Raw genomic sequence first — 21189 nt, 5'->3', positions numbered from 1 at the left:
CTCTCACCACTCTCCTGGGGTCTCTGTGTGTCCTGCCCCCCTCTCAATCTCTCTCTTCTCAGGGTTTCTTCCCGCCACCTCTTTCTTCGTCGTTGTCTCCCCATTTCCCTTCTGAGTCTCCGTTCTCTCTCTAATTCTCCTTCTGTTTCCTCTTACCCTGGGGGGCTTTTCTTAGTTTCTCTTCCCTCCAGAGAGGTTGAGGGGGCTAAGAGACAGACACAGAGCTCAGGCTTGGACTGAGGAGGCATAAAAACATGGTTTATTCCAAACACTGCAATGTGGAACAGGAGAGTGGGAAGGGAGGTTGGTAGTGAAGTGTGGACCCCCAGACCCTCCCCTCCACAACCCAGCCCCAGACCCGGCTGGAGATCTGGGAAGAGGAAGGTTTTGAGGGTCTGCTGGGTCATGACTGAAGGGTCATAACAAAGGGCTGGACCTGGAGAGGATGTGGCTGGTGGCACCTGGGGTGGTAAGGAGGTGAGGCAGGGTGGGAAGTTTTGGCTTGAGGAAGATTGGGATCATCGAGGGCCAGGGGAAGGCGGGGCTTCGGTTGGGGACATGTCCTAGGTCAAAGTAGGGAAAAGCGGCTAAGGGTGGAAAAGGAAGAAGGGGTATTTCGGTTTGATGTCAAGGGTCACAGTCTGGTTAGGGGCACAGTTTGGGGTCAGGGGTCACAGTCTGGGGTCGGATGACCATTTTAGGAGTTGGAAGTCACAGTCTGGGGTCAGGGGTTTCTGTGTGGCGGGGCCAAGGTCTGGGGTCACAGTTTGGCGAACGCGTCTCACAGTTTTTTGAGTCCCGATGGATGAAAGGTTAAAAACGGGCTTCCCCGGAGGCGTGGCTGGGGCCGGGGAGCTGCACAGTGATGTGGGGGCCACGGCCCCGGGTGTGGGATGGGGCGCGGGCGTGGCGTGACCCCCCCCAACCTCCCGCCCCATCTGGTGACGTTAAAAAGCCCTTGTCGGGTTTATAAAAAGGTTCAGTGGGCTCTGAGACTCCCGCCCCCTCGCTCTCCGTCTGGGTGAGACTTGGGGAACCAAATCCTTTCTGGCTCGCGGTTCCCCCAAAGCAAGGGGGCACAGGACGCTGCTCCAGGCCGGTCCGGCCAGTTCCATTGTTTTCCTTCCCAACCCACACGGGTCCTGTCCCCTCCGCGCGCCCCCTCGGGCCGTGGCCTGCGCTGACCAAGGGGGCGGTGGGGCCCCCGGGGCCGCGTCATACCTCGGACTCGAGGCTGGAGAAGTGAGCCGAGCCCCTGCGAGTGCCCAGGTCCCCGCCCCGGTGTCTCCGGTGGGGCGCGGCCGGCAGCGGCGGCCCCCAGTGCGCAGCGTGTGGGCACCTGCGAGCGTGGCGGGAGGGCCCCGTGAGCCTGCGCGCCGGGGCGGCGCGGGGACACGAGCTGAGGTCCTCGAGCGAGCGCGAGGTGGGCGCAGGCGGCGGGAGGTCCCAGCCCCCAGCGGCGCGCCTGTGGCGGTGGTGGTGCGGTGCAGCCGCGGCGGGCGCGCGGTGCGAGGCCCGCGGGCGGTGAGGGTGAGGCCGCGGGCACCCGCAGCGGGCCCGGCGTCGAGGCGGGGGCCCAGCCGCCCAGGGCGGGGGCGGTGGCGCCCACCAGCCGCCGTCCAGGCCGTCGTGCGAGCAGCTGAGGTGTCGCGGCGGCGGCAGCAGCTCCAGGCTGGCGCAGTGGCGGCAGTGCCAGGCTGCTGGACCGCTGCGTGGGGGCAGATAGTCCCAGCTGCCGGCGCGCCAGCCCCCGAGCTTGTCGACCGACCAGTAGCGGCCGGGCGGCGGCCCGAGGCGCTCTGCGTATGGGTAGGGGAAGTCGGCGAACCACCAGGGCTCCAGGCCTCCCAGCGACGCGCCGCCAAAGCTCTCCGAGTCCTCCGAGTCCGACGGCGAAGGCTCGAGGTCGAGGTATGGGCAGGGGGGCGGCGCGGCGCGGCACGGGGGTGGCGCGGCCGGGGTTCCGCCGCCCGCTCCCCCAGCGCCGCCCGCACCGCCCGCGCCGGGCCCCAGCAGGGGCTGGCTCTCGGGGTCCGAGCGTGGCCAGCGCGCGGGCGCCGGCGGGCTCTCGTCCTCGTAGGCCAGGCGACAGAGGGGCGGCCCGACGGCGGCGGCTGCGGCGGCTGGGGGCGCAGGCGGCGACGGGAAGCCAGGGAAGGCACCGGCTGGGGGCTCGGCCGGCTCCTTGTCGCGCACGATGGCGAAGTAGGAGGGTGGCGGCTTCTGTGGGGGTTGCGCGGCCGGCGGGGACATCGGACGCCCGGCCGCGCCCCGGGGCGCCGCGCGCGCCTCGCCCAGGCCGAGGCCCAGGCCCTGCGGCTCGATGGGGCCGTAGTAGCGGTGGAAGCCGTCGGCCAGGCCCGCGGCCCCCGGCGGCGGCCCTGGGCCCTTGGCCCGGCGCCATCGATCCACGGCAGCGCGCTCTCGGGGCACGTAGGGCGCTGGGCCGGGCGCCGGCCGCGCCGCGGGGTACGCGGGACTGGGCAGAGGCTGCGGCGGCGGCGGGGGCTTGGCTGGCGGCGGGGGGGCCTCGGCGCTGCAGCAGCTGTACATGCCCTGCGGCCCAGGGGACAGGACGAAGTCAGTGCGAGATGATGGAGATGCCTGCCTTCTCTTGGTTCCTCCTTCCTCTCCCGCGTCTCCCTTCATTTCTACCCATCCCATCTTGTACCTCCCCATCTGTGCTGCGTCTCCCCGCTCTCTCCCTATTTCTACCTGTATCTCCCTGCCTCTGCCAGTTCTTGCTTGTGTCTGCCCCATCTCCCCGCGTGCCTCCCTCTCTCCTTCATACCCTGGAGAAGGCCAGCAGGAAGTCCATGCGGTGGGAGGGCCCCAGGCAATGCCGCAGGCGCCAGTACACCAGGTGCTCCCAGGCGAAGACCAGCAGGGAGAGGCCCATGGCCACTAGGAGCATGTAGAAGACACCTGCCATGTTGTCGATGTCCAGCTTGCTGCTCATCACCTCAATTTTGTCATTGTGGCAGATCCCGGAGAGCCATAGGCGCTCCAGCATCTCGATCTCATCTGGGGGAGGAGGATCAGAGGTCATCGGCTGTAAGTACCCTTTGAGGACTCTCCCTTCGGATGTGGAAGTCTAGGCCCGCAGCCCCTTCCCCCCTCAAACCCTGGTGTCCGGGTCTTCCTCCCCTCCTTCCCCAGGACCCAGGGGTCTTGCCCTCCCCTCTCCCATGTAGAAACCCCTGCGCACAGCCGCACCGTCCCCCAGGAACTGCAGTAGCGCCAGGTCGATGGGCCGCTTCCAGCGGGAGCCCTTGTGCAGGGCGATGCCATAGCCTGTCGTGGCAAAGACCTTGCCAGAGCCGATGGTGACGAGCTTGCAGCCCTCATCTTTGCGGGCCATGTAGTTGAGCACGGCTGCGTCATAGATGAAGGCATCCAGCTTCCTGGGGGCAGGGGGCATGAAGGGCAGGGTCAGTCCCACCTAGATGCCCTCAAGGCCCAGCCCAGAACCTCCCTCACCCCTAACCTGCCACTGCCCCAAAGCCTAATTGGTCTTGAGCTCTTGAGCAAGTCATTGAACCTCTTTGTGCCTCAGTTTCAACGTCTGTAAAATGGGCACAAAACCAATAACTCCCTTCCAGAGTTGTTGCAAAGGTTAGTGTCTGATGCAGAGGAGGTGCTACAGGAATGTTAGCTGTGACTGTTAATGAAATAATTACTTGTTTAATCCTCACTGCAGCCCCTCCGAAGGTCTTATTTACTCCTGCATTTTAAAGAGGACGATTGAAGCTTAGAAGGGAGAATAATAAAAATAATAATATGAGCAAATGATCACTTACATTGTGCCAGGCCTTGTTCTGTCTAGTCTAAGAACTCATTTAATCTTCACAATATCCAAATAGAAACTATTATCTCCATTTTTTCGGAGGAGGAAACACAGACCCAGATACATACCATAACTTGCCTGGGTTCTCCCACTAGGCCCTAATTTTTAAGACTTGGTGGGAAGAGGGGTGGGGCTGTGGAATCAGTTCTCATGGATGGATATACGTCCTGGCACATGCTGCATGCGAATTTCATTCTCCTTCACAATTGCTGCCATTTTGCATTTATTTCTGAGATTATTTGATTAATCTCAGCCTCTCTCATGAGACTGCAAGCTCCCCAGGGTCCCATTCGGTCTCATACTGTGGCTGGAGCACAGTTCGGGCACATACGATGAGGTTGGTAAATAATTACGGAACAAATGAGTGAGTGAATAAATGAACCCACACTTAGGACTACTGTGTAACTATTCTATGATATCAGGTAAATGCATGTGATCTGACAGGTGAAAATGTACAGGTATATTATCCTTAAAAAGAAAACTCCAAACACTAGTTCTGGAATCCCATAGAGTATAACTTTCTCTATATATGTTTTTTAATTTTTTAAATTTTCTTTCTTTTTTTTTTTTTCAGAGATGAGGGTCTCATTCTGTCATCCAGGCAGGAGTGCAGTGGTGCGATCATAGCTCACTGCAGCCTCCAACTCTGGGCTCAAGCGATCCTCCTGCCTCAGCCTCCTGAGTACCTGGGATTACAGTCACGAGCCACCTGGCCTGGCTGTATTTATTTTTTTAAATGACATATGTAGTGGGGTAAAAATTTGGTCCTCTTAACTACAGACACCAGACCAGTTCTGAGAGGCACCTGTCTTTCTCTAGTCCAAAAGAACGTGCTGTGATGATGGAATGTTCCATCTTCTCTGTCCAGCATGGCAGCCACCAGTCACGTGTGGCTCTTGAGCACTTGAAAAGTGACCAGTGTGATGAAGGGGCAGAATTTTAAATTTTATCTAATTTTAATTCATTTAAATCGAAATAGTATTGAACAGTGCAGGTTTGGGGAAGACAAGATAGATAAAGACATATGGCTGGATACTGGCTTGCAGAGAAAGCAAAAGATGTAGGCAAGAATCCTTAACCTCGAGTGTTGAGTTTTAGCCCATTTATATAAATCCTTTTGTGTCCCCAGATCTTCAGAAAAACCCTGTCTATACACTCACATGCTCATACATAAATGCCTTGTGTGTGTATTTGGTTGTATGGAAATTAAAGGAAATAACTGAATTAGCCCATGTACCCCCAAACCAGGAAACAGATATGGAGTGGATTTCCCGAACTGAATGGATATAGCTGGAGCACAGACTTGGGAGAGAGGAGAATTAGGAGAAAGGGAGGGAGGGTGTTCACCATCCTACTGATGAAGAATAGGGTTTGAATTAATTTTATATAGATCCTAACGGGCAGGGAGATCCCAGCTGATATAAGCAAGAAAAATACCGCAACTGCCTGCGGGCATTTCTGCCTAGTAGGCAAACTGTAATTTTTCTCTGGGTTTCTCTTTGTGTAGGAAAATGCCCTTGGGGGCAAAAGGTAAATTGCTCTCCATGTTTAAGTGGGAAGAATTTGCAATTTCCAGAGTGGGGCTGAAGAGGAGGGATGGAGGGGCTGGGAGCTAGGATGAGATGGAAGAAGGGGTCCTCAGAGGACATGGGGTAGGGGAGGGAGAGACTCTCAAGGAGCATTTAAGAAAAAGCTAAAAGTCAAGGCTTCCAGTGGTGGAAATATTTGAAACGCTCTCAGGAAGAGGAGATCTAATAACAGTCACTTTTATTCATTTGCTCAGCTCTGGTATTTAATGCCTACCTTCCTTCCCCCATCCCTTACTCCTCATCTTCTATTGTCCCTAAATTTCTATTAAAACTCAGCCATTTCTTACATATGGCCTTTGTTTGAGTGTAGGTTTGGGAAAAATTAAAATTCCCTGTGTCTGTCCTTGCTAACCTGTTTGTTCCCACCCCATCACCAGCAGGATCTTAACATTTGAGTCAGCCCCTTTCCCTCCTCAGCTCACTGCCCTCCTCTGGTTCCCCGCATCACTCAGAGTGACTTGAGTTATCTCAAAGTTCAAGGTCCTGTGCCACCTGATGCACCTTTCCTTACCCCTCTGCCCTCATCTCCCAAGCCCCCCTTCACTCACTCTGCTCCAGCCACCCTGGCCTGTGCCATGTACTGGGACACTCCAGCTCACTCCTGCCTCAGGGCCTTTGCACTGTTCGGTCTGCTGGAACATTCTTCTCTCAGATAGCCCCCTCACTTATTCCCTCACCTCTTTCAAGTATTTGCTCAAAAGACACCTTCTTGAGCACCCTATTTAATACTGCAAACTCTTGGCGAGTCCAAGGTGGGAGGATCGCTTGAGGCCAGGAGGTGGAGACCAGCCTGAGCAACACAGTGAAACCTTGTCTCTTCAAAAAAATAAAAAAGATTAGCCAGGCACGTTGGTGCACACCTGTAGTCCTAGCTACTGCGGAGGCTGAGCTAGGAGGATCACTTGAGCCCTGGAGTTGGAGGTTGCAGTAAGCTATGATCATGCCACTGCATTCCAGTCTGGGCAACAGCGAGAACTTGTTTCAAAAAAAAAAAAAAAAATACTGCAACCTGTAGCTCCTTCCCAGGTCTCCTAAATTCATTCACCCTGCCCCGTTTTTACTCATATCCCTTATCTCATAGTAATGCACTACAAAATGTGCTCATTTATTTAGGTTATTGTCCATCTCCCTCTGCTGGAATTTAAGTCCCACAAGGGCAGGGACCTTGCCAGTCTGGTTCACCACTGTGTCCACATGAAGCACACATTAGGTGCTTAATAAAAAGTGGTTGAATGAATGAATTCAGGCTGATTCAAGGCAGGCATTCTGTGGGCCAGGCACTGGAGGTGAGGTAAGATTTCATTAATATGGAAAACATGCCAAGAGGTTTTGCTCCATAGAAAAAACCAAGATGAGGCCGGGCGCGGTGGCTCACGCCTGTAATCCTAGCACTCTGGGAGGCCGAGGTGGGCGGATCGTTTGAGCTCAGGAGTTCGAGACCAGCCTGAGCAAGAGCGAGACCCCATCTCTACTAAAAATAGAAAGAAATTATATGGACAGCTAAAAAATATATATAGAAAAAAAAATTAGCCGGGCATGGTGGTGCATGCCTGTAGTCCCAGCTACTCGGGAGGCTGAGACAGGAGGATCGCTCGAGCTCAGGAGTTTGAGGTTGCTGTGAGCTAGGCTGATGCCACGGCACTCACTCTAGCCTGGGCAACAGAGTGAGACTCTGTCTCAAAAAAAAAAAAAAAAAAAAAAAAAAAAAAAAAAAAAAAGAAAAAACCAAGATGAGAACAGTATGTACTTTTAGTTTGGAATGTATACAGATGTGTGTGAATGCATTCATGTTTTAATTGATCTGAAAGAAATAAAAAAATAATGCTTACTTTAGGGAAAAGGGACTCTGTTTTCTGGTTTGTTCCTGCTGTGTCAGTGTGAAATTGGGCCTCTCATGGAATGGGCTCCCAGAAGTGGCTGGGAGGAGAAGCTGAGTTTATTTCCTTTTAGGAGATGCATTTCCTTTCTCTTCCTGTGGGGTTGCTTGCCCTCAGTGGTGGGGGAAGTCCACTTTGGCATGCGAGCCAGCCGAAGCCATGGGATGCTGCCAATTTCCTTGTACCTTTCACCGTAAGGATGGAATTTTCTAGTGCTGTCCACTGTGATAATGACTAGCCACAAGTGCACATTTCCATTTAGATTTTACTTAAAAAATCTGGTTCCTTGGTTATACCAACCACATTTCAAGTGATCAGTAGCTGGCGGCTACCATATTGGACTGCACAAGGCTAGAACATTTCCATCATCACAACAATGTTCTATTGCAGATACCTATCTATCTATTGGAGAGTGCTACTTTAGACACACACGTGTCTGTCTCCCAGACTAGAATAGAAGCTCCAGACACTTTGATTTGTTCACTGCTATAGCCCCAGTGCCTAGCCCAGTGCCTGGTGCAAGAAGACCTTAAGAAATATTTATTGAATGAATGAATGGCTTTTAAATTTCATATTGTTAGGAATTATCTTGTCAGGGAGATCATGGTGCGTTATTTGTTTTCTTCTTTGTTCCTCTCTAGAGTAAATATACATAAATATGTAAAAATATTACATACATATATAGAGATAGATAAACAGATAGATGGATAGATAGATTCCAAGAAAAGAGGCCGAAAAATATTCTGGGTGCAGTGGCACATACCCATAGTCCCAGCTACTATGGAAGGCTTAGGTGGGAGGATCCCTTGAGCCCAGAAGTTTAAGACCAGTTTGAGCAACATAACAAGACCCCACTCTGTCTTTAAAACAATTTTTTTTAAAGAGATGAAAAATCCTGATGTAGGAAATTCTCCAGCATAAATGATCCAGACACATCATCCTATAGTGAAGTTCATAGTGAACAATCCCAATCTCATAACTCCCTAGGACTACCATTTCCAGAGTTTTAGACCCCCATTTCCAAATATGAACAGACTACCAAGGATTATTGGACATCAGATAAAGCCACTAATAAGAGAGACACAAAATGAACAAATGGAGGGAGGAGGGAGACTTGGAAGAAACTGAGATTACAAAGAGCAGAAAATGTAAAAAAACAAACAAACAAACAAAAAAACCCCACGACAATTATCATTAATATCATTAGAGAAATAAGACAATTTTGAACCATGAATAAGATACCACAAAATAGGATACTGTGAAATTTATAAATACTATAAAAATTCAGAGACCAAAATAAGAGTCCTTAGAAATTAAAAATATATTAGCAGAAATGAAAAGCTTAAGAAAGAAGTGGAAGAAAAATTAAAATCTGTCAGGAATTAGAGCAGAAAGATAAAGAGATGGAAAAATAGAGAATAAAAGAAATAATTGGCCAGGCATGGTGGCTCATGCCTGTAATCTCAGTGCTTTGGGAGGCCAAGGTGGCAGGATCGCTTGAGTCCAAGAGTTTGACCAGCCGGGACAACACAGCAAGACCCCATCTCTTAAGAGTATATATATATTTTTAAAAAATTAGCTGGTCTTGGTGGCACACACCTGTAGTCCCAGCTACACAGGAGGCTGAGCCTGGAGGATCGCCTGAGCCCAGGAATTGGAGGCTGCAATGAGCTATGATGGCGCCACTGCACTCCAGCCTGGGTGACTGAGCAAGACCTTGCCTCTAAAAAAATAAATAAATAAAATAAAAAAAGAACTAATCCAGGAATTCAGATATCAAATTATTATGAGTTCCAGAAAGAAAGAGAAATGAAGGTGAGAGGGAAATTGTATATGAAAGAATTCAAGAAAATTCAAGAATTTTTTTTTTCTCAGAACAAATGACATGAGGATACTATTGGAAGGCCCAGCAATGAAAATAGATCAAGGCCTGTTGCTGATGAATGTTAGTTGGCTAAGGACAAGGAAAAGAAAGAACGGGTCACATACAAAGGCACAGGAATCAGAATGATCTTGATTTTTGTACTGTAGCACTGGACGTTAGACAACAATGGAATGATGCTTCCAAATTCTAAAGGAAAATAATCTCTAATCCAGAATCTCATACCCAGACTGTCCATCAAGTATGAGGACAGAATAAAGACTTTTCAGATTTGCAATGTCTCCAAAAATACGCCTCTTATGTGCGTTTTGTCAGGAAGCTCAATAGAATAAGGGAGTAAAAACCCAGAAAGAGTTAGAATTTGTGATGCAACAGGATCGAAACCAGGAGAGAGGTGAAGGGATGATGGAGAAGAGTGATCCCAAGGTGGCAGCTGTGCACCAGACTGGGGCAGGTCACACGGCCACAAGAGCAACTTCTTCGATAAGATGAAATTAATAGGGTATCTGATGCTTCTGAACATATTAAGAAGAGACTCAGATAGTTAACAGAGAATTTGGGTTTGAATTAGTTAAGCACAAAGAAAACTCAGCCACTAAGCAACTGGAAGGAAAAAAAAAGACAATTATTAACTCCAGGAAAAACAAAGAATTGTGTAGGAGAGGAAAGTAATCATGGTTTACTACTGTGGCAGCTGTGAGAGCATTTCCATAGTCATAACATGTAAACACTGAATATTCATCTAGTCAGAGTCACAATGTGGGAGGCCGGCTTGATTTAAATAAGAGTGTGAGTATGTCTTCCATAGCAAGAAGTGGATGGAAAATGCCTAAAATTGAAAAATCAAGAGGTAGCTCTACAAACATGGTATTTAGAGACAGGAAACCCAAGAGCCTAATGATAGAATAAATGAGGTGAAAGCAGATTCTTCCGGTGCAGGGGAAGTGGAGGGTAGGCAGACCGGGGACCGTTGTTTTTCATTCAAAATAAAACTCTTGTATTTGACCCTCCAAACTGTGCGGATGGATAACTCATAAAAATAGAACGAAAAATTTGAAAAAATATAAAAAGGGATAGTAGGGAAAAAGAATTCCTGCAGAAGCAGGACATCAGAGCAAGAGGTGACAGTGAAAAACACAGGGGTGTCCTTTGTGAATCCATGAAGCTTCCGGGGAGAGGCAGGGGGAGCGATTCTGGGTTTCTCACGGCACGTGTGAGGCAGTGTAGCCTGGTGGCTGAGAACCGGGGCTCCAGAATCACACTGCCGGGGTGCTGATCCCAGCTCTGCCACGTGGCCGCTGTGGGCATCTTGCCCTGCTTCAGTTTCTGGTAATATTTAGCTAAGATGGTTATGAAGTGTTACGCGTTGAATTGTGTCTCCTCCCAAGTTCCCATATTGAAGCCCGAGCCACCAGTACTTCAGAATGTGACCTTATTTGTAGATAGGGCGTCTACAGAGGTAATCAAATTAAAACGAGGTCATTAGGATGGGCCCCAATCCAATATGACAGGTGTCTTTATAGAAATGGGACGTTTGGGCAGAGACACGCACAGAGGGAAGACGTGAAGAGACACAGGGAGAAGATGGCCACGTACGAGCCAAGCAGGGCGAGGCCTGAACAGATCCTTCCCTTATAGCCCTCAGAAGGTGCCAAGAGGACTTCTGGTCTCCAGGAATATAAGACCAAATATTAATTTGATTAATTTTTTGCAAACTAATTATGAACCTAAATGAGTTAGAACAGAACTTGGAATAAAATAAACACTATAGTAAATTAAAAAGATATGGGAATGATACCAAGCCTTGGCATGGCTAGAGAACAAGTAGAACTCTCTTGTTCTGCTGACGAGAGTGTAAATTGATACACATACTTTGGAAGATGCCTGGATGTATCTATTACAGCTAAGCACACCTTTCCCTACGACCTGGCAGTTCCACCCAGGGGAATACACCCAAGGAAAATGAATGTGTATGTCCCTTAAACGTTTGTAAGAGAATGTTCATGGTAGAATATTATTCATGATGGCCAAACACTGGCAACAATCCAAATATCTAGCAGTAGAAGGAAAGCACTATGGTATTGTCATATAATGCTATATTCAATGGTATTCCTCAATGAACAGTCTGGTAATATTAAATAACACTGAGTAAAATCATGCCAGCACAAAGGACGTCATATACACTGTTTGATTCTGTTCAGAGGATGTCTATAATCAGGCAAAACTAATTTATGGTGATATTCTACGGTGACCAGAGGGGCAGAGGGGAGCTTTCTGGGTAATTGGGAAATTGTCCATACTTTAATCTGGGTGTGGTCACAAAAATGTATATGCATGTATAAAATCATCAGTGACTTGCACATTTTTTTGTACCTCACAGTACCTCACTGTATGTATGTTATATCTCAATAAAAAAAGATGAAAAAAATCTATAAAAAGACATGGGATGAGTCCTCAAGCTATTTTTACTTATTAAAAGCCGAGGATGTGGCCGGGCGCGGTGGCTCACGCCTGTAATCCTAGCACTCTGGGAGGCCGAGGCGGGTGGATCGCTCAAGGTCAGGAGTTCGAGACCAGCCTGAGTGAGACCCCGTCTCTACTAAAAATAGAAAGACATTATATGGACAACTAAAAATCTATATAGAAAAAATTAGCCGGGCATGGTGGCGCATGCCTGTAGTCCCAGCTACTCGGGAGGCTGAGGCAGTAGGATCGCTTAAGCCGAGGAGTCTGAGGTTGCTGTGAGCTAAGCTGACGCCACGGCACTCACTCTAGCCTGGGCAACAAAGTGAGACTCTGTCTCAACAAAAAAAAAAAAAAAAAAAAAAAAAAAAAAAAAAAAGCCGAGGATGTGGCTGACATTTGTGTGGGGAAAAACTACAGGTATCCTTCTTTCTCTGAACTCACAGAGAGCAGAGATTTGGGTTCATTTTGTGAGATGCAGCCGGTCTCTTGCCAGTCACATTCTCACAGCTTGGTATCCAAAACTCAGGATCCAAGTAGATTCAGAAAGTGGGACCCCCTGCATTTTTGAATTTGTGCTCTCTGAGCAAAAGGACTAAACGGCTGGGAGTGTGAGGTATACCTGTAGAAGTAAAAGAGGAAGGTAATTCTGTTTGCAGCCAGTCCTGCGTTCTGAGGAAGGGTGCTCGTGCCCAGCGTAAGTGAAGTAGGGATGGGCAGAGCCTGGGAAAGGGACCCCCGCCCCCCATGCTGCTTTGTGAGAGAGAGAGAGAGAGAGAGAGAGAAGAAGGAGAAGGAGAAGGAGGATGATGATGATGATCTGGAATTCCCAAGGGCCTTCCTGGAGGGAGAGACCGGGGAGAAAAAACAGAAGAAGGGGGAAGGCAGAGTGATGAGTCAGCTGGCTGGCTGGGGAGAATACTGGGGTGAGTAAGGAAGTGAAAAAGTCCCAGGGGTGTAGGCGGGTGGCCAGAGCCCTTTTATGTTTTCTGTTCATAATGTTCACTATAAAACTTTTTGCGTTTGGGTGACACAGACGGGGCTGTCCAGTGTGGCAGCTACACATCACTGGGGCTGTGGAGCACTGGAAGTGCGGCGACTCTGAACTGAGGCGTGCTGTGAGTGTAAAATGCACACCGGATTTCAAAGACTGAGTGTGGAAAAAAATTACTGAAATGGTCTCAACCGTGTTTATACTCACTACGTGTCGAAATAATATTTTGGACATATTGGGTTACGTAAAAGTAAAATATATTATTAAAATTAATTTCATCTGCTGCTTTTTAGCTCTTCTTATGTCACATTCTACTGGACAGCACTGGCAGATGTCGCCCGTCGAGTTCCTAGTCTCAGTCCACACACACACACAACCCCCACCCCACCCCTCCATGTCCTCAGTGGGGCTTTTGTGGGGATGAAGGGAGGGGTGGGTTCCAGTGCTGGTTACTAGGCTCTGGAGCTGCAAAGACACACTTGGGCCAGTGAGATGTCCCAGAAGGTGAATTAAATCCTGCAAAAAGGAGCTAGAAGCCAGGGTGACCCCGAGAAGCCCAGGAATTTGCAGAATTCTGAGGAAAGGGCGTTGGAGCCAGTGTCATCTAGAGCCTAAGGGCAGGGAGACCCTGGATGACATCTGGGGATGGAGGAAAGCAAAGAAAGGGATGGGGAAGCAAAGAAAGGACAGGGAAGAAGTACATGTAAGAGGAGGAGAAGGAGGAAAAAGAAGGCCAGGAAGGGAAGGAAAATAACAACCAAAAAAAAGACAAAAAGAGAGTTCTAGATCTACATGGTCCAATGTGACAGCCACAAGCCAGATGAGGTTATTCAGCACTTGCCCCCCCCCAAAGCACCAATAAAAAAGTAAAACATCTTCTATATTGATTTTGTGTTGAAATAACATCTTGGAAATATTCGAGTACATAACTAGATTTTCAAAATTAATATGACCTCTTTCCATGTGGCTTCTAGAATATCGGAAATGACAGACGCGGTTCCCCAGCTCTGCTCTAGAAAAAGGCGGGAAGGAAACGTCTCAAACCATGACATCAAAGAACGGGAAGGAGAGAACTTTAACAATAAGCAGTGTTACGCCAACACATCATTTAATGAGAGGGGAAAGGAGAATTTGGGGTCCAGGAGCCCTCAGAAGTGGGCTGAGGGGCCCACCAGGCTTCGAGACTGAAGAAAGGGCAGGAGGCTGGTGGAGGAAGAGTGTGCTGGAAACCAACACGAGGCTTTTCGCGCCTGCAGGAGCCGGGCAGCCCGGTGAACCACGTGACCAGGTTCCACTCTGGCCGCGGCTGATTGGCCCTGGCGCGGACACCTGACCCCAGCCGGACCAATAGGATTCTCACTATGTGGGGGCGTGAGGTTGAATAAGTTTCCAGAGCCACGTGATGAACGGGAGGGACTGCTGACGCCATATTATGGAGGCGGAACTTCAAGCTCAGGAGCTGGACTGACTGACCCCAGGACCCATAGCAAGCAAGGGCTGTAGCTCCCCTTCAAACCCGGCATCATGTGGTTCCAAAACCACTGCAAGGGCTGTAGCTCCACTTCAAACCTGGCATCATGTGGTTCCAAAACCACTGCAATTAGACGCCCCCAGGACACTGTTAGGAACTCCCAGGCGACTGGGGCACTAGAACCCCCGGCATTCCATGGGGACGTGCAGGAAAACGTTCTCGAGAGAAAAGGGAAGCAGATGGGGCACAAGTTGGAAGCAAGCAGAGCTGCGGGGAAAGCTGGCCAGGGAGAAACTCCCTGTAGCAAGATGCTTAAGTTCGGAGATGCTTTAAGGGATGGTATTCGTAACATCTGTGTGTCCCCCCCCCCACACACACACCCACTGGAACGGAAGCTTCAAGTAAATGGGGACTTAGGCATCTGGCACGGAGCCTAACACATCGAAGGCACTGGATAAATATTGGAAAGAACGAATGATTGGATGACTGTAAAATGTAAAAAAAAAAATTTCTGTTCTATGCTGTATCCTAACACCTCTGTGATTCTTCAAATTCAGTAACCACCTTAGACCTCGGCCAATGGGGTGCTGTTCTGGGCCCCGTTTTTTGAGAACTGCCTCCCACCCCCTACAAGGAGAGGGGTCGCTGGGGCTAAGGGTTTGTGCCCACCCAGAATCCACACCTCCCTTGGAGATTATGCTCTGGGAATCTGTGCTGAACAGAATAATGGACCCCCTCAAAGACATCCACACCCTAATACCTGGAACCTGTGAATATGTTACTTTAAATCACAAAAGAGACTCTTCAGATGTGATGTAAATTAAGGATCTTGAGATGGGAGATTATCCTGGATTCTCTGGATGGGCACAGTGTCATCACAAGCCTCCTTATAAGAGGGAGGCGGGAGGGTGAGTCAGAGATGTGTCCATGAAAGGAGATGCTGGAGGGATTTGGGACCACGAGCCAAAGAATGTGGGTGGCCTGTAGAAGCTGGAAAAATTGAGGAAGTGGACTCTCTTGGAAAGACAAGGAGTCAGGTTCTCTCATGGAACCCTGATTCTTAACTTGACCTTAATAGCCTTTTAGGTTGTTAAGAAAGTATATCTGTCAAGGCAGGAGGACTCAATAAATTGAATGGGTTGCTAGCTTGATCTACAGAGTTTAAACAGTTACATATGGTATGAGAGCCTCCATTTGTACTCTTGCACCAGGCCCTGCAAAAGTTTGCCTCCCAAAGCCTCAGTTAAAAAAGACAAGTCTGTGACAAAAGCCACTTGGTGTTAATGGTGTGCCAAGGGGGAGGGTAAAGAAGGAAGAGGTAATTCCACGAAGAGAGTGAGGTAGGGCAGAGAGAGCAGCAGTTACAAGAGAAGAGATAAAGAAGAAGTGACTGATAAGGAAGTGCTGAAGTCCTCAGTATCAGAAATGAGAGGCTTGCAGGGAACACACAGGAAGGACACACAGAGACAAGGTGTGACACCCAAAAATTGAGAGAGAGAGAGAGAGAGAGAGGATGGAACACTAGAGAAGGAAAAGGTGCAGGAGAGAACTTGCTAGGTGGCAAAATACCTGTCTGTGAAAGATGTGCTTTCCCCAATAAAAAGCCAAAGACTTGCCAGGAGAAAGTCCTCCACTTTTTCACCCTTCCTCCCTTCTCTTGCCTGGAACTAAGATGTGCTTCATGGAGGGGCAGCCACTTTGTTGTGACCATGAGGCAACCAAAATGAGTATGAAGGTCTAAGCTGCAAGCTTGGTGCAACAAAAATATGGAAAAGACATTTGGATTATTAATGGTATCTTTTTTGTTTTTTTTGAGACAAGTGTCTTGCTCTGTCTCCCGGGCTGGAGTGCAGTGGCACAACTAATCATAGTTCACTGCAGCCTTGAACTCCTGGGCTCAGGAGATCCTCGTGCCTCAGCCTCCCAAGTAGCTCTTAATAGGATTTTAGGCATGAGCCACCGTGCCTGGATAATTTAAAAAAATTTTTTTGTAGAGACCAGGTCTTGCTATGTTCCCCAGGCCGGTCTGAACTCCTGGCCTCAAGCAATTCTCGTGCCTGGGCCTCCCAAAATGCTGGGATTACAGGTGTGAGCCACCACATCAGCCTCTTAATGGTAACTGTAAGCTATCGTGCCAGTGCTAGACTTCTTATTTTTAGAGAGAAAGAAACCTCTGTCTGTTTAAGCACTCCTAACTGATCGAGGAAACTGACCTATTTTGTTGACGATTGTTATCCAGTGCAGGAACTGTACCTGGCACAAAGTTGGTGCTTTTTAAAAATTTCTAAATAAATGAATGACTGTCACATTTCCACAAAACCTAGCTTTACTTTCTGCCACTGGTTCTCAGAGACTCCCTGTATCCTTCTGCTAACCCATCCATTTTAACTAAACCGGACTGAATGGGCTCTTTTTCTTGTAGCCCAATAATTATAATCAAGACAGAGGGATAACAAAGACCTGGTCAGGACTGGCTACTTGAGGGGTGAGCAGAGGGTGGGCCTTGGGGCAGGTGATCTAGATGACATCATGGCCTCCACGCTGGTCCCACTTACACCCCACTCCATCCGTTCTCCACATGGCAGCGACGGGGCATTTAAAAACAGAAATCAGATCACACCCTTCACTACTTAAAGCCTCCCCTCCCCATGGCTTCTCGCTGCTCTTAGAATAAAGTCCAGCCCTGATTTTGGCCTCAGGGGTCACGCCACATGTCCTCCCCTCATCTACTCTCTCACCTCAGCTCTCTTTCCTTCAGCCACATCCACCTCTGCTATTCCTCCAATAAACCAACACCACACCTGCCTGAGGCCCTTTGCACAACCTCTTCCCTCTGCCTGCAAAGCTTTCTCCATAAATCCACCTGGCTAGTTCCCTCAGCACCTTCAGGGCTCTGCTCAGTGTCACCTCCTTCAAGAAGCCCACCCTGAACACCCTGGTGAAAATATCCCAGCCCAGCCATGCTCTAGCTCACCATCACTTTCTGAAATGGTCTTGCTGATTTTTCTGTTTTTGTGTTCATTGTTCACTTCCCACCTCTGGACCCTAACTAAGCCCCCTGAGGTCAGGAGTTGTGGTCTATTTGTTCACTGCCTGGGATAGAGCAGGGATAAGAAAATAAATGCATGGTGAGAGACTAAATCAATGACAGCGTTCTTGCGCTTAGCTTTGTTGTAATCTTGCTCTGCACTTTAGGGACCTGAACTTAACTTTAACCCTATGATTTGGGAAACTGATGTTAAAAAAATAAAAAACAACATAATCCCAGTATTCATTCATTCCAGTGAGTTCAGGTCTAATGATAATGAGAATGAAAATAATAATGTCAGCAAACACCCACAGTGTGCCAGGCACTGTTCTAAGTGTTTTGCATGGATTAAATAGTTTAATTCTTATAATGACCTTGTTATCATTATAATGGGGATGCTCTTGTTATCCGCATTTTACAGATGAGAAACAGAGGTTCAGAATTGTTGAGTATCTTGCTCAAGATCACAGAGTGAAGAAGGGGCAGAGCCAGGATTTGAACACTGGCAGTTTGGACTCACAATCCACAACTACTGCATCCCTGAAAACATCACAGGGACCCTACTCCTAGAGGGGGGAGTCCACTCCCACCCTCAATGACCTCTGCCCTCCAAGCTGACCCACCCTGGGCTGACCTCTGGGGCTGATGACGAACCCTGACCTCTCATCATCTTTGAGCATCCTCAGGACCCCCAGCAGTCCCCCATCCCCAGCCCCAAGTCTGCGCTGACCCTGCCTTGAGCTGAGTGAGTGCTTCCTCTACGCGGGGTTGGTTGTAGCGCACCATGTAGCTGTGCATATCAGGATAGTTGCTGCGGATGTTTTTCTCCGTGGACCCATTGGGCACAGTCCCAAACTTCAGGGGCGGGTACTGCTCCTGGGGTCGCTGGAACTGGGGCAGAATGGGGAGTTATTAGGGTGCCCTCCCCAGGACATCCTGACCCAAATGCCCCATTCTGGGGGACACCTGCCATCTGATAGACACCCCAGTCCCAGATGTGTTTCTCAGGTCTGCTCACCCCGGTAGGAAACACTTTTCTACTCCCACCCCAGCACACACAGTTGCAGATAGGTAATCCGAAAGGTTACGAGAAGACTCCTAGAGGCCGCTGATGTGCCATGCATTAAGCCTTAACTTGCTGGATCTTGGGAGGCCCCCAGCGCAGGGGCTGGCATGGCAGGGGTTGGGGACAGTTGCTATTTACCAATCCATTCAGAAATAGCTATTTTAACAACAGAGGTAGCAGACGGGTGTGTGCTGACTCAATGTCAGGGGTGTATATGACTAAAACCAAAGTTTCATAAAACCATACTCATTCTTATTACCTAAGATGCAGCCAACATATTTTCTATTCAATTCCACTCCATTCCATTAAAAAAAGACTTATTGCAACCCATCGAATTGATTTCTCAACCCTATGATAGGTCATGACACCTGGTGAGTTAACCACTTTAGTCGCCAACTGAACAAACTGTGGTTGCGGTGAGGTGAGTACAGACGTGGAGAGTGGGCATTTATTTTTATTTTTATTTTTTTTTAGTTTATAAAGTAAAAGTTTATGAAAATAGATAAAGGAGGGTATCCAGATGGAAATATTTTACCCGCATAAAATATCTCCCCGACTGAAACTCCACACAGGTATTATATAGGGTAATGAGAGTGGGCATTTAGAGCAATGTGGTGGAATCATTTTATGTCTGTCGAATCTAATAAATAAAAATTTGGGTTTGACTTTTGTATGTCTTGGTTTTAAATCTTATTTTGCTTTTCTGGCATTCATTTCTGTTGTCCTTTGCAAAAGCATTGGCTTCCAATGAATTAGAAGTTTCAAACATTAGTCCTTCATCACAGTTTGAGTGACAGAAGCACTGGTCTAGAATACTGCATTTGGCAGGACTGCCCCTAGAACATTTGGGGACACCATCTTCCCCTAGTAATATTTAAATAGTTTATGGTGAAACATATCCTTTCTCCTTCCAGAACATTCCATTCTACCATTCTGGAATTCTCCATGGGAAGAGACTCCCCGCACCCCAGGAATCCCCTCTGACCTGCCACATACAGATCCCTGTGACATCCAACCCTAGCTGCCTCCCAGCCCCAACACACACCTTGCGGTCACTGAGCCCAGACACGGTGTCCACATACTCCTCCTGGATCATGAAGGCGGCCAGATTGGCTGTGTAGCTGGCGAGGAAGATGACGGCGAAGAAGGCCCACACCAGCACCATGATTTTGCTGGTGGTTCCCCGGGGGTTCTCCACAGGCACCGAGTTATTGAACACCAGGGCCCAGAGCAGCCAGATGGATTTCCCAATGGTGAAGGTTGAGCCGCCAGGGCCTGCAGGGGGCCAGGACGGGGACATGGACCCCAAATCCCTTCTGCTCAAGGAGGGAGCAGGAAGCACTACAATTCCCAGTGGCCCCTGGGGCCCCACCGCCTTAAGAGATCATAGCTCCACCCCAGGGGCTGCTGGGAAATGTAGTTCTATTTGTGGCCCAGCCGCTCTGAGGTAGGGTGATGTTGAGGAAGGGGACTCACGCTTTCCCGTGGCCAGGCTGCGGTTGTAGCCCACGGGACTGAGGTACTCGAAGATGAAAACGGTGACAGCGACCACGGTGAGGCACATGACGAACATCATCACCCACACGGCAGGGCTGTAGGGCTCTGGGGACAAGGAGGGGTGTGTGGTCATGGCTCAGCCCAGCGAAGGATTGGGGGGACCAAGGATGTGTGACTGAAGTGCAACCCGGATCTGGCCCTGTCCTCTGTCCATTTCCATGGTTCCCACCTCCGAGACAGCACTATTTGCCCACCCAGAACTCTAGGAGGCAGTGTCCCTCAAAGAGTGCCATCACAACCATTTCTGTGGTTTCCACCACCAAATACAAACTGTCTCCTCAATGTTTCCTGAGCCCCAAACCCAAGGCTCCACCTCCCCCTGGCCATCCCTCCAGGCCATTCATCACGTTACAGGCTGAGCCCAGACCAGCTCCTAGGCCCCCCATCTTGGGAGCCCCACCGTCCTCTCAGTCACAGGCCCAATCCCCATTTGCCAGCCTCACTCACTCCCTCTCTTTCACCTGCCACAGATTGTCAGTCCCCAGCTCCGTGCTCCTGCCCCAGTGCTACTTGGGCCTGTCCTCTTTATTCTCATGGCCAGCACGGCTCAGGCCCTGTCTCTTCCCTTGACCATCGCCCAGCCTCTCGACCCCCAGTTTCTCCCTGCTAGCCCATCCCCCACACAGCCCAGAGATGACCCCACCCCGCCCCTGCTTAAAGCCCACCCAGGGCTCCCAAGCACCCCCAGGACGAAGTCCCTGCCACTCCACCTTGTCCATTCTCCTCTCTGGCCCGATCACTGTCTCAAGCATCCATGCTTTAACCACCAGAACTCACAGCTGACTCCGTGAGCCAAACCCTCTCTGCCTTGTCTCTTCAGCTCTCCTGCCAGAGATGCCGCCCTCAACTGTCCATCAGACAACCTCTCTATTCATGTGTCCCCTCCTCACATTCAATAACTGGGTGTCACCCCTGGGAGCTCGCTGACAATAAACCAAAATCACCATTTCCTTGAGATTCGTACCAGGTGATTCAACCTCCCAGGGCCAAGTATGAGCTGCCAGGACTGCGTCTGTCACAACAAGGTCATCACCCTGGACTGTCACTGCGGCATCTGGGGTCATGCCTGTCACCTCTGCTGGGCAACTTGGTGAGGCATAAACAAGACCTTGTCACTCCCCTGCTATGCGCTGCCTGAGAGCCGGGGCCCCACGTGGTGCTTCTCAGTGGGCCCTGCAGAGACCTCGGTGCACAGAGGAGGCCACGGGAGGCATTGCGGAGGGAAATATATACAGAACACAGAACAAAAGGAAGATGTCTCTTCTTCCAGCCCCTCCCGCCTCCCAGGAGCTTTGCTCTGGCTTCAGAGAGCAAGCAGGAATGGATGTGAACTGTCGCCCTTGGCCTGATGTACACTTCTGTCTTCTCCAGGTCAGGAAATGGGACCTCTAGCCAATCCACCTTGAAGACACCAG

The 21189-nt window shown here is 49.6% G+C and overlaps 1 protein-coding gene across 1 annotated transcript in view; it reads right to left on the bottom strand.

The window, feature by feature from the left end:
- Positions 1-237: 237 nt before the first annotated feature.
- Positions 238-21189, bottom strand: part of GRIN2D (glutamate ionotropic receptor NMDA type subunit 2D) — a 36922-nt gene continuing 15970 nt past the window's right edge. Inside the window, exons 9-14 of the mRNA XM_069457455.1 lie at positions 19694-19819; positions 19263-19492; positions 17882-18042; positions 3217-3404; positions 2792-3024; positions 238-2556 (exon numbers count right to left, since the gene is read on the bottom strand). Coding sequence (XP_069313556.1) covers positions 1216-2556; positions 2792-3024; positions 3217-3404; positions 17882-18042; positions 19263-19492; positions 19694-19819 — 2279 coding nt within the window. The 3' untranslated portion in view covers positions 238-1215. The remainder of the gene's footprint in view (positions 2557-2791; positions 3025-3216; positions 3405-17881; positions 18043-19262; positions 19493-19693; positions 19820-21189) is intronic.

The sequence above is a fragment of the Eulemur rufifrons genome, chromosome 24 (assembly GCF_041146395.1).
Source record: "Eulemur rufifrons isolate Redbay chromosome 24, OSU_ERuf_1, whole genome shotgun sequence".
NCBI lineage: Eukaryota > Metazoa > Chordata > Mammalia > Primates > Lemuridae > Eulemur > Eulemur rufifrons.
This window is presented reverse-complemented; position numbering and strand designations above follow the sequence as displayed.